Consider the following 13,669-nt stretch of genomic DNA (forward strand, 5'->3'; position numbering starts at 1 on the left):
TAGCCGCCTCGTGTGTCGTTCTGCGAGCTGTGTCTGCGGTGTTCATAGACTGGTTACTTCAATCATTTTGTATCTTCTCTATAGTTCATAGTTACCGCAATCACCTGGACTAACCGGGGCCCCCGGTTAGCACATTGACTCTGTACTGGTAACCCCTGTATATAGCCTCGCTATTGTTATTTTACTGCTGCTCTTGAATTATTATTCAATATTTTTTTTAAATGTATTTTCTTAAAACTGCATTATTGGTTAAGGGTTTGTAAGTAAGCATTTCACTGTGAGGTCTACACCTTTTGTATTCGGCGCATGCGACAAATACAATTTGATTTGATTTGACATCGCCAGTGATGCTATGTAAAACTGTCTGTACATGGTTCAGTGGGTTGGGTTAGCGTCCCCCTTGATTATATGAGGAGAGCTCTTTCTCTCTGAGTCTCATGGACTGTGTTATTGCCTTCGGACACGAGAGAGAGGAAAGGGGGGATACCTAGTCAGCTGCACAACTGGATGCATTCAACTGAAATGTGTCTTCCGCATTTAACCCTACCCTTCTGAGCATTCGCCCTGTGGCAGGCTTGAGACAGGGCAACACAGGTTTACATGAGGAACGTGTGTGTGAGTGTGCCTGTGTGTTGTCGGTGTGCACGTGTGTGGAAGTGTTTATCTGTTTTGACAGGACCGTGTGTCCATCTGTGTGTGCGTCTGTGTGTGTGTGTATACTTGCTGTGCATGCTTGCAGTGCGTGTGTGCGTGCGTGCGTGTGTGCATGGGGGGGGCTGCGGGAGCTTATAAGAATGTTCTGTTAGTATCTGTGTTTTGTATGTATGAGAGGAGTGCATACTGTACAGCTCTTTACAGCACAAATAAGCTCTGCCATTAGTCAGAGATATTTATGGCCTACCCCACAGGCCTCACTATCCCCTCTCTCTCTCTGTCTCTCTGTCTTTCTCTCTCTCTCTCTCTCTCTCTCTCTCTCTCTCTCTCTCTTGCTCTGCACCTATCTCTCTATCTCTGCCTCTCTCTCGCTATCCCACTCTGCCCCTATTTCTCTATCTCTGCCTCTCTCTCTCTGTCCCGCTCTGCCCCTATCTCGCTATCTCTGCCTCTCTCTTTCTGTCCCGCTCTGCCACTCTCAATAGAATGGCAGTGGTAGGCCGAAAGCCCCGCTCAACCTTTTACAGTGGTAACAAAGGGGCCCATGTCTCTTTCACTGGGCTAAGTGCTTCACTCAATCGGCAGTAAACTGTTGGCAAAACGAGCCCTGCAGCCCAGAATGCTCTGTATGGTGTCTACAGAGCACTGGGATTAAGGAGTCGGGAGTCGGGAGAGAGAGAGAGAGAGAGAGAGAGAGAGAATGGAGTCAGAGTCCAGCATGTGAAGAGTTAAATGGCTTTGTTTAACGTTCACTCTCTGAACACTGCATCTGGCCAGCAGGACCCCTGATTTTAGAATAGGTAACAATAGATATGATATGGGTCGGTAGAAAGCAGCGGATGGAATCAAACTAGCTAGCACACAATTTGGTTATGGCTTTGAAAACAGCGAAAGACAGACAGGCAGACAGACTCTATGCTGTGTCCACACTGTATAAACTGCATGCTGGGTGTTAAGGTGGCTGCTGTGCCTCGTCTATAATGGAGGGAGGGAGGGAGGGAGGGTGAAAGGGGTCCCAGCCCAGCCCTCTCACCTGTCACACGCTGGAGACTCACATCTCCCTCACTAGCTTTAAGCGCCAGCTGTCAGAGCAGCTTACAGATCACTGCACCTGTACATAGCCCATCTGTAAACAGCCCATCTATCTACCTACCTACCTCATCCCCATACTGGTATTTATTTATTTTGCTCATTTGCACCCCAGTATCTCTACCTGCACATTCATCTTCTGCCGATCTACCATTCCAGTGTTTAAATGCTATATTGTAATTACTTCGCCACCATGGCCTATTTATTTCCTTAACTTACCTCATTTGAACTCACTGTATATATACTTTCTGTATTATTGACTGTATGTTTTGTTTATTCCATGTGTAACTGTTGTTGTATGTTTATTTATTTATTTTACCTTTATTTAACTAGGCAAGTCAGTTAAGAACAAATTCTTATTTTCAATGACGGCCTACGAACAGCGGGTTAACTGCCTGTTCAGGGGCAGAACGACAGATTTGTACCTTGTTCGGGGGTTTGAACTTACAACCTTCCGGTTACTAGTCCAACGCTCTAACCACTAGGCTACCCCGTCGCTGTGTCGAATTGCTCGGCTTTATCTTGGCCAGGTCGCAGTTGCAAATGAGAACTTGTTTTCAACTACCTTACCTGGTTAAATAAAGGTGAAATAAAATAAATAAAATAAAACATGTCTCTGGAGCCGACCTGGGAGTGTCCTGAACAGCCGAGTCACACTTTGGCCCCACTCATGGCTGCTGAGTGGAGAAACTGGATGCATTCAACTGAAATGTGTCTTCCGCATTTAACCCTACCCCTCTGAGCATTCCCCCTGTGGCAGGCTAGAGACAGGGCAACACCGGTGTGGCCGGAACGGAGCAAATGGAGTGGCGTCAAACACCTGGAAACCGTGTGTTTGATGTATTTGATACCATTCCACTGATTCCGTTCCAGACATTACCACCAGCCCGTTCTCCCCAATTAAGGTGCCACCAACCTCCTGGGCTGTATACAAACACACTCACTCAGTCACTACTCTGATGCTGACATACCTGTCTCAGCCAGCATCTGTCGCTCCCTATCCTGTCCTTCCTGTCTACAGTACCTACCACAGCAAGACACTCACCATGGTGCCTCCAAGTTATCCCGTCTATGCGGACCTCGTAAACTGTGTTTTGTACTTCCTGGGTCACATTGGATGGGCCCGTGCCTGAGTGTCTGTCTGTTTTCGACCTGTGTCATGTCGGGTCATTGTTGAGATGGGATGAGTTGATTGATTCGAATCTGATGAAGTCAGAGCTCTGTCTGTTGTTCCCGACTGAATACAGCCGCTTTGAGGTGGTGGCCAGGGCTTTGTCCCAAATCGTACCTCAAACGTGCCCCTGTCAAAAGTGCCATTTGGGACGCAGACCCAGGGGTATTCTAGAACGAAACCATGCTCCGGTTGTAAGATTTGAGTTGCTTCATTCCGCCAGGTAGCAGCCAGGCCTGATGGTGGGGTTGTGGTGGTCAGCTGTCTGGACAGTGCTGCAGCGGGCCGAGCGACGTTGATCAACTGGATGAACTGTATCCCTCTGTGTGTGTGTGTGTGTGTGTGTTTGTGTGTGTGTGTGTGTGTGTGTGTGTGTGTACGACGTTGATCAACTGGATGAACTGTATCCCTCTGTGTGTGTGTGTGTGTGTGTGTGTGTGTGTGTGTGTGTGTGTGTGTGTGTGTGTGTGTGTGTGTGTGTGTGTGTGTGTGTGTGTGTGTGTGTGTGTGTTAATATTCTAATGTGAATGGTCACTACTGTATAATAAATCATTAGTATGGCCCAACGCCCATAGCGACATATTGTTTTATTTTCCTCTCTTTCTCTTTCTCTCTCTCTCTCTCTCTCTCTCTCTCTCTCTCTCTCTCTCTCTCTCTCTCTGCAGGAAACGGTAGAACATGTCTTCCTCGTCATTTTCACTATTGAAACCTTTCTGAAGATTATCGCCTACGGTTTAGTGGCGCACCAGAACGCGTATGTGAGAAACGGATGGAACATGCTGGATTTTGTCATCGTCGTTGTCGGGTAGGTATCTCCAACCTTCCTTACTCTCCAGCCGCTCATTCAACTGGAATTCATCTGAAGGGCTACAAGGATTTTCAATAGTATGGACTTCCTCAGTTCTGATTGTGTTGTGAAGTACTTCATTAAATAGTCTCGGCGTAGGGCTGCTGATCTAGGATCAGGTCCCGCCTGTCCATTCATGATAATTTGCAAGGCAAATCTGATTCCAGAACAGTACTTATGCTCAGACACTGAGAAGCTTGATGAATACAGGCCCAGTGCATTTTTTGTGTTTCAGTTTAGGATTTGAATTTGAACTGCAGCTCCTCATTTGAGCCTGATTGTGTACTTGTTTGTGACAGTGGTTGAGTTGGTTCATTCCCGGGCCCTGGTCAAAAGTAGTACACTCTTATATAGGGAATAGGGTGCCATTCCGGACGTGTTCACTGCCGGTGTACTAATATGGACGGACCCTCATCCACTTACAGTATATGACCCAGAAAAGACATGGAGGATAAATCACAACTTTACCACCACTGGAGTGACTCACCATCACGCCATGTTCCATCGCTCCTGTCCTACCCTCGCTTCCTTTTCTCTCTCATTCCATATTCCCCCTTTCTTTCTCCTCTCTTTCTTTCTCTCTCTCACTCTATCTTTATCTTCCTTTCCTCTCTCTCTCTCTCTCTCTCTCTCTTTCTCCTTTCCTCCTCTCTAGCTTTCTCTTCCTCTCCCACCCTCCTCTCTATCTCCCTCCCTCCCTCCCTCCCTCCCTCGCTATCTCTCTCCCTCTATCCCTCCCTATCTCCCTATCTCTCCCTCACACCCTCTTTCCCTGCCCCCCTCCATATCTCCCCATCTCTCTTCCTCTATCCCTCCCTATCTCCCTATCTCTATCCCTCCATATCTCCCTATCTCTATCCCTCCCTATCTCCCTATCTCCCTATCGCTCCCTCATACCCTATTTCCCTGCCCCCTCCCCCATCCCCATCTCCCCATCTCCCTCCCTCCCTCTCTCCTCTAATACACACACAGTCCAGTGGGTAGCTAGGTCAGATCTGTGCCTGTATGCGGCATGTGGGTTGATCTGTCATGCATTTAGATGCAGAGAGATGCATCCTGCTAGGATGACTGACTGACTGACTGACTACAGCACACGCATTGAAATTATCATAGAAACAGAACACTAAGATAATCCCTGTCGATATCCAAATATAGACGTGTCGATATCCTCACAACTGAAATGGACACACTAAAATACTGCACGCAGGCCAAATGACTGCACAAAGTACACTACATGACCAAAAGTATGTGGACATCTGCTCGACAAACATCTCTTTCCAAAATCATGGGCATTAATATGGAGTTGGTCCCCCTCTTTGCTACTATAACAGCCTCCACTCTTCTGGGAAAGCTTTCCACTAGATGTTGGAACATTGCTGCCGGGACATGCTTCCAGTTAGCTACAAGAGCATTGGGCACTGATGTTGGGCGATTAGGCCTGGCTCGCAGTCGGCATTCGAATTCATCCCGAAGGTGTTCGATGGGGTTGAGGTCAGAGCTCTGTGCATGCCTGTCAAGTTCTTCCACACCGGTCTCGACAAACCATTTCTGTATTGACCTCTCTTTGTGCATGGGGGAATTGTCATGATGAAACAGGAAAGGGCCTGTCCGGCGCCGACAGAGATGGCCGCCTCGCTTCGCGTTCCTAGGAAACTATGCAGTTTTTTTTTTTTTTTACGTGTTATTTCTTACATTAGTACCCCAGGTCATCTTAGGTTTCATTACATACAGTCGAGAAGAACTACTGAATATAAGATCAGCGTCAACTCACCATCCTGTGTTCTGCCTTACAAACAGGACAACGGAATGGATCGCATGCAGCGACCCAAAAAAAACGACTCCGAAAAAGAGGGAAACGAGGCGGTCTTCTGGTCAGACTCCGGAGACGGGCACACCGTGCACCATACCCTAGCATTCTTCTTGCCAATGTCCAGTCTCTTGACAACAAGGTTGATGAAATCCGAGCAAGGGTAGCATTCCAGAGGGACATCAGAGACTGTAACGTTCTGTGCTTCACGGAAACATGGCTCACTGGAGAGACGCTATCCGAAGCGGTGCAGCCAACGGGTTTCTCCACGCATCGCGCCGACAGAAACAAACACCTTTCTGGTAAGAAGAGGGGCGGGGGCGTATGCCTTATGGCTAACGAGACATGGTGTGATGAAAGAAACATACAGGAACTCAAATCCTTCTGTTCACCTGATTTAGAATTCCTCACAATCAAATGTAGACCGCATTATCTACCAAGAGAATTCTCTTTGATTATAATCACAGCCGTATATATCCACCCCCAAGCAGACACATCGATGGCTCTGAACAAACTTTATTTAACTCTTTGCAAAATGGAAACCATTTATCCGGAGGCTGCATTCATTGTAGCTGGGGATTTTAACAAGGCTAATCTGAAAACAAGACTCCCTAAATTTTATCAGCATATCGATTGCGCAACCAGGGGTGGAAAAACCTTGGATCATTGTTACTCTAACTTCCGCGAAGCATATAAGGCCCTGCCCCGCCCCCCTTTCGGAAAAGCTGACCACGACTCCATTTTGTTGATCCCTGCCTACAGACAGAAACTAAAACAAGATGCTCCCACGCTGAGGTCTGTCCAACGCTGGTCCGACCAAGCTGACTCCACACTCCAAGACTGCTTCCATCACGTGGACTGGGATATGTTTCGTATTGCGTCAGATAACAACATTGACGAATACGCTGATTCGGTGAGCGAGTTCATTAGAACGTGCGTTGAAGATGCCGTTCCCATAGCAACGATTAAAACATTCCCTAACCAGAACCGTGGATTGATGGCAGCATTCGCGTGAAACTGAAAGCGCGAACCACTGCTTTTAATCAGGGCAAGGTGTCTGGTAACATGACCGAATACAAACAGTGCAGCTATTCCCTCCGCAAGGCTATCAAACAAGCTAAGCGTCAGTACAGAGACAAAGTAGAATCTCAATTCAACGGCTCAGACACAAGAGGCATGTGGCAGGGTCTACAGTCAATCACGGACTACAGGAAGAAATCCAGCCCAGTCACGGACCAGGATGTCTTGCTCCCAGGCAGACTAAATAACTTTTTTGCCCGCTTTGAGGACAATACAGTGCCACTGACACGGACTGCAACGAAAACATGCGGTCTCTCCTTCACTGCAGCCGAGGTGAGTAAGACATTTAAACGTGTTAACCCTCGCAAGGCTGCAGGCCCAGACGGCATCCCCAGCCGCGCCCTCAGAGCATGCGCAGACCAGCTGGCCGGTGTGTTTACGGACATATTCAATCAATCCCTATACCAGTCTGCTGAGGGCCACCATTGTTCCTGTTCCCAAGAAAGCTAAGGTAACTGAGCTAAACGACTACCGCCCCGTAGCACTCACTTCCGTCATCATGAAGTGCTTTGAGAGACTAGTCAAGGACCATATCACCTCCACCCTACCTGACACCCTAGACCCACTCCAATTTGCTTACCGCCCAAGTAGGTCCACAGACGATGCAATCTCAACCACACTGCACACTGCCCTAACCCATCTGGACAAGAGGAATACCTATGTGGGAATGCTGTTCATCGACTACAGCTCGGCATTCAACACCATAGTACCCTCCAAGCTCGTCATCAAGCTCGAGACCCTGGGTCTCGACCCCGCCCTGTGCAACTGGGTACTGGACTTCCTGACGGGCCGCCCCCAGGTGGTGAGGGTAGGCAACAACATCTCCTCCCCACTGATCCTCAACACTGGGGCCCCACAAGGGTGCGTTCTGAGCCCTCTCCTGTACTCCCTGTTCACCCGCGACTGCGTGGCCACGCACGCCTCCAACTCAATCATCAAGTTTGCGGACGACACAACAGTGGTAGGCTTGATTACCAACAACGATGAGACGGCCTACAGGGAGGAGGTGAGGGCCCTCGGAGTGTGGTGTCAGGAAAATAACCTCACACTCAACGTCAACAAAACTAAGGAGATGATTGTGGACTTCAGGAAACAGCAGAGGGAACACCCCCCTATCCACATCGATGGAACAGTAGTGGAGAGGGTAGCAAGTTTTAAGTTCCTCGGCATACACATCACAGACAAACTGAATTGGTCCACTCACACAGACAGCATCGTGAAGAAGGCGCAGCAGCGCCTCTTCAACTTCAGGAGGCTGAAGAAATTTGGCTTGTCACCAAAAGCACTCACAAACTTCTACAGATGCACAATCGAGAGCATCCTGGCGGGCTGTATCACCGCCTGGTACGGCAACTGCTCCGCCCTCAACCGTAAGGCTCTCCAGAGGGTAGTGAGGTCTGCACAACACATCACCGGGGGCAAACTACCTGCCCTCCAGGACACCTACACCACCCGATGTTACAGGAAGGCCATAAAGATCATCAAGGACATCAACCACCCGAGCCACTGCCTGTTCACCCCGCTATCATCCAGAAGGCGAGGTCAGTACAGGTGCATCAAAGCTGGAAACCGAGAGACTGAAAAACAGCTTCTATCTCAAGGCCATCAGACTGTTAAACAGCCACCACTAACATTGAGTGGCTGCTGCCAACACACTGACACTGACTCAACTCCAGCCACTTTAATAATGGGAATTGATGGGAAATGATGTAAATATATCACTAGCCACTTTAAACAATGCTACCTTATATAATGTTACTTACCCTACATTATTAATCTCATATGCATACGTATATACTGTACTCTATATCATCGACTGCATCCTTATGTAATACATGTATCACTAGCCACTTTAACTATGCCACTTTGTTTACATACTCATCTCATATGTATATACTGTACTCGATATCATCTACTGTATCTGGCCTATGCTGCTCTGTACCATCACTCATTCATATATCCTTATGTACATATTCTTTATCCCCTTACACTGTGTATAAGACAGTAGTTTAGGAATTGTTAGTTAGATTACTTGTTGGTTATTACTGCATTGTCGGAACTAGAAGCACAAGCATTTCGCTACACTCGCATTAACATCTGCTAACCATGTGTATGTGACAAATAAACATTTGATTTGATTTGTTGCCACAAAGTTGGAAGTTGTATGCTGTAGCGTTAAGATTTCCCTTCACTGGAAGTAAGGGTCCTAGCATGGCGGTGTACTCCATTTTATACACCTGTCAGCAACAGGTCCACATACCTTTGTATGTATAGTGTATGTGATGTCAGATCAAATGATGGCTTCATTGGGATCTGTCATCATTATCATCATTATCAGATTTTCTTTTTAAGTGCTCTACAAGAAAATACAGTTACAGTATAATAAAAGGGGCTCAGCATATACATGTGGTATTCTGTTCTGATGGTATTATTGTCATATGAACTGATGAGTGAGCCATCAAACACCTCAGTGAGAGGCCTGGCAACTCCATTCAGCCCATTTAGTGTGTGTGTGTGTGTGTGTGTGTGTGTGTGTGTGTGTGTGTGTGTGTGTGTGTGTGTGTGTGTGTGTGTGTGTGTGTGTGCGCATGTGAGTGTGTTTGTGTGTGTGAGTGTGAAAAGAAAATATACTGGACCTAAATATATATTTATATAATCTTTGAGAACTAACAATCACCGAAGCAAAAGCAAGACAGTCAGGGAGAATTGAACATTCCAAAACAATGAATTTAGCAGAATTGATTTTGTTATTATGTTTGAGCAAAATAACATTTCATTAGCCACAGCAAAAGGCATAGAATTGCATGAAATTTGCTTCAAAACAACGAAATGTTCTCCCTGAGCACCCCCTGAAAAATCTTTTGCAAACCGATTATTAGAGGATCGATATTGCCATCTGTAGCACGGGCAAAAAATCGTAATTAGTGCAGGGAAACTTTTTAACCAGCCCAACTGTACGTTTCTTTAGAGTCTATTGTATTGGTCTGGGCCCGTATTTATAAAGTCTCGGAGTGGGACTGCTGATCTACTGAGTTTTGCCTTTTATTTCATAATGAATAAGATTGCATGAACATGGGGTACCTGATCCTAGATCAGCACTCCTACTCCTACTCTGGGAGAGGAATATGGGCCCTGAATCCAATGCTCCAGTCTTTTTAACATGTTCTCTCTCTTTCTGTAGTAATTCAGTGCCGTCCTGGAATGTATGATCTGCAACATTCTCTTTCTGATGTGTTTCCTATAGCATTTTTTCCCTGTTTTTTCTCCACAGGCTGTTCAGTGTTGTCCTGGAGCTTTTGACCAAAGACTCTGTTGAGACGAAGGAGGAAGCGGAGGCGGGTGCGGCTGCGGCGGCCGCTGCGGCGGCAGCGCTCCACCCCTCCGCCCAAGGCCACGGGGGAAAGTCGGGCGGCTTCGACGTCAAAGCCCTCCGAGCCTTCCGTGTGCTGCGACCCCTACGCCTGGTCTCAGGAGTGCCCAGTAAGTTACTGTTATCTGACACAACACCAACCAGACCTAGGTTCAAATGCTGTTTGAGATCCTTTCAAATACTTTATCTGGACTTGATTGAGCTTGCCTGACACCATGGAATAGAAAAAAATACAAGGAGTGAGAACCCCATCCATCTGGCACTCCAGGCAGGCTAATGTACATTTTAAATATTTCAAATAGTATGTTAACCTAGGTCTGACACGAACACAGTGTTGTTGTGAGTGCTGCCTGATCCCTCACCTTTGACCCCCATGATGAAACATGCACAGGAAACCTCCATTGACCTAGAGTATATAGGCTAACCTCTGAAAAAGGAACTACATAACACCACCCCAGTAAATAACACTGCGGCAAACTGTGACCTGATTGTCATTATACATCATAACAACTGTAGCAGTGATGAATAAATACATGTCCATTGGGGTGGAGGCTGAGTAAAGACTGTTGAGGTGGTGAGGGGGAATGACCATGGGGGAGCAGCATGACCATTGGGGTGGAGGCTGAGTAAAGACTGTTGAGGTGGTGAGGGGGAATGACCATAGGGGGAGCAGCATGACCATTGAGGTGTTGTGTGGGGACCAAGTGAAATAAAAACCATAAATGATATATATAAACTCAGCAAAAAAAGAAACGTCCTCTCACTGTCAACTGTGTTTATTTTCAGCAAACTTAACATGTGTAAATATTTGTATGAACATGACAAGATGCAACAACTGAGACATAAACTGAACAAGTTCCACAGACATGTGACTAACAGAAATGGAGTAATGTGTCCCTGAACAAAGGGGGGGTCAAAATATAAAGTAACAGTCAATATCTGGTGTGGCCACCAGCTGCATTAAGTACTGTAGTGCATCTCCTCCTCATGGACTGCACCAGATTTGCCCGTTCATGCTGTGAGATGTTACCGCACTCTTCCACCAAGGCACCTGCAAGTTCCCGGATATTTCTGGGGGGAATGGCCCTAGCCCTCACCTTCCGATCCAACAGGTCCCAAACATGCTCAATGAGACTGAGATCCTTGCTCTTCGCTGGCCATGGCAGAACACTGACATTCCTGTCTTGCAGGAAATCACGCACAGAATAAGCAGTATGGCTGGTGGCAATGTCATGCTGGAGGGTTGTGTCAGGATGAGCCTGCAGGAAGGATACCACATGAGGGTGGAGGATGTCTTCCCTGTAACGCACACCGTTGAGATTACCTGCAATGACAACAAGCTCAGTCCGATGATGCTGTGACACACTGCCCCACCGGACCTTCCACCTCCAAATTGATCCTGCTCCAGAGTACAGGCCTGTAAACGCTCATTCCTTCAACGATAAAGGCAAATCCGACCATCACCCCTGGTGAGGCAAAACCGTGACTCGTCAGTGAAGAGCACTTTTCGCCAGTCCTGTCTGGTCCAGCTACTGTGGCCATAGGCGACGTTGTTGCCGGTGATGTCTGGTGAGGACCTGCCTTTACAACAGGCCTTCAAGCCCTCAGTCCAGCCTCTCTCAGCTTATTGCAGACAGTCTGAGCACTGATTTAGGGATTGTGCGTTCCTGGTGTAACTCGGGCAGTTGTTGTTGACATCCTGTACCTGTCCCGCAGGTGTGATGTTCGGATATGTATCAATTCTGTGCAGGGGTTGTTACACGTGGTCTGCCACTGTGAGGACGATCAGCTGTCCGTCCTGTCTCCCTGTAGCGCTGTCTTAGGCTTCTCACAGTACGGACATTGCAATTTATTGTCCCGGCCACATCTGCAGTCCTCATGCCTCCTTGCAGCATGCCTAAGGCACATTCACGCAGATGAGCAGGGACCCTTGGCATCTTTCTTCTGGTGTTTTTCAGAGTCAGTAGAAAGGCCTCTTTAGTGTTCTAAGTTTTCATAACTGTGACCTTAATTGCCTACTGTCTGTAAGTTGTTAGTGTCTTAATGACTGTTCCACAGGTGCATGTTCATTCATTGTTTATGGTTCATTGAACAAGCATGGGAAACAGTGTTTAAACCTTTTACCATGAAGATCTGTGAATTTATTTGGATTTCTACGAATTACTTTTGAAAGACAGGGTCCTGAAAAAGGGACACTTATTTTATATACTGTATATATACATATTAACAACTGCAAGTTATGAATGTAGTTGGGATGGGGGCAGAGTAAAAGTAAGTTTGGGGGGACGGTAAGTGACCGTTGAGGGGTGTGGGGGATAAATGTCCATAGGTGGAGTATCAGGTTGGAGCAGATAACCGACTAGTGGTGGCTGTTCAGCAGCCTGATGTTCTGAGGGTAGAAATGATTGGCCTGTCTTCCAGTTTTTGCCATGATGCTCTTGTACTGCCTGATTGTTAATCAGGCCTACTATTGTTGTGCCGTCAGCGAACTACAGGAGGGGACGGAGGACGCACCCCTGTGGACACACCCGTGTTGAGAATCAGTGTCGAGGAGGAATTGTTGCCTACCTTTTTTTCTCAACCTTCCCTCTCTACACCTTCACGTTGTCTTGAGATAAAGGTGATAGGTTTGATCAATGTGTGTTCCAGTGGGTTCTATTCCTGCATACACATCATGAACATCTTAACTAGGGCTGGGAATTGCCAGGTACCTCACAATAGGATATTTTTACCGTACTTGTGTGCCGATACGATATGTATTGCAATCCTATATCTATCACAATTCGATATATATATTGCGATTCTATACGGCAGTGATGGTTTAACCCGGTAAAAATCAATTTAACTTCATGAAACACGTTCTCTGGCATTGCTTTACCATCTTTATTTATACTTTATTTCACCTCAATTTTGTGGTATCCAATTGGTAGTTACAGTCTTGTCTCATCACTGCAACTCCAGTACGGACTCGGGAGAGGCGAAGGTCGAGAGCCATGCGTCCTCCGAAACATAACCCAACCAAGCCGCTCTGCGGGGTAACACTGTACACCTGTTGACGGTGTCAGCTTGCACTGCGCCCAGCCCGCCACAGGAGTCGCTAGTGCGCGATGGGACAAGGACATCCCTGCCGTCCAAACCTTCTCCTAATCCGGACGACGCTGGGCCAATTGTGCGCCACCCCATGGGACTCCCGGTCGCGGCTGGCTGCGACAGAGCCTGGACTCGAACTCAGAATCTCTAGTGGCACAGCTAGCACTGCGCTGCAGTGCCTTAGACTACTGCGCCACCCGGGAGGTATTGCTCCACCGTTTAACAGAAATTCCCTTACTTAATGTAGTAAGAAGCAACCGACGTGTTATCAGGAAGCATACTCTTAACGATGGTCAGGGACAACTATTGTTGGGGTAGCACCAGATGAAGTATTACCTGCATTTGGTTCCTATTTCCTATTTCAATCCTTAAGAAATATAGATCTGCTCTAAACACCTTGGTATACTCACTAGGTATAGGATGATAAATAACAGAGTTTTGGCACAGGTACATCCAACTAGCACTAGTTAACGTTGACAACCAAGCAATTTTTTGCAAATCTAGACTTGGGGTCACAGTATTTTTTAAATATATTTTTTTACACTGTTTGGACTTACGTGA

The 13,669-nt window shown here is 47.0% G+C and overlaps 1 protein-coding gene across 1 annotated transcript in view; it reads left to right on the top strand.

The window, feature by feature from the left end:
* Positions 1–13,669, top strand: part of LOC115142708 (voltage-dependent L-type calcium channel subunit alpha-1D-like) — a 127,197-nt gene that overhangs the window by 30,307 nt on the left and 83,221 nt on the right. Inside the window, exons 3-4 of the mRNA XM_065001722.1 lie at positions 3,580–3,719; positions 9,920–10,128. Coding sequence (XP_064857794.1) covers positions 3,580–3,719; positions 9,920–10,128 — 349 coding nt within the window. The remainder of the gene's footprint in view (positions 1–3,579; positions 3,720–9,919; positions 10,129–13,669) is intronic.

The sequence above is a fragment of the Oncorhynchus nerka genome, linkage group LG15, assembly GCF_034236695.1.
Source record: "Oncorhynchus nerka isolate Pitt River linkage group LG15, Oner_Uvic_2.0, whole genome shotgun sequence".
NCBI classification, from domain to species: domain Eukaryota; kingdom Metazoa; phylum Chordata; class Actinopteri; order Salmoniformes; family Salmonidae; genus Oncorhynchus; species Oncorhynchus nerka.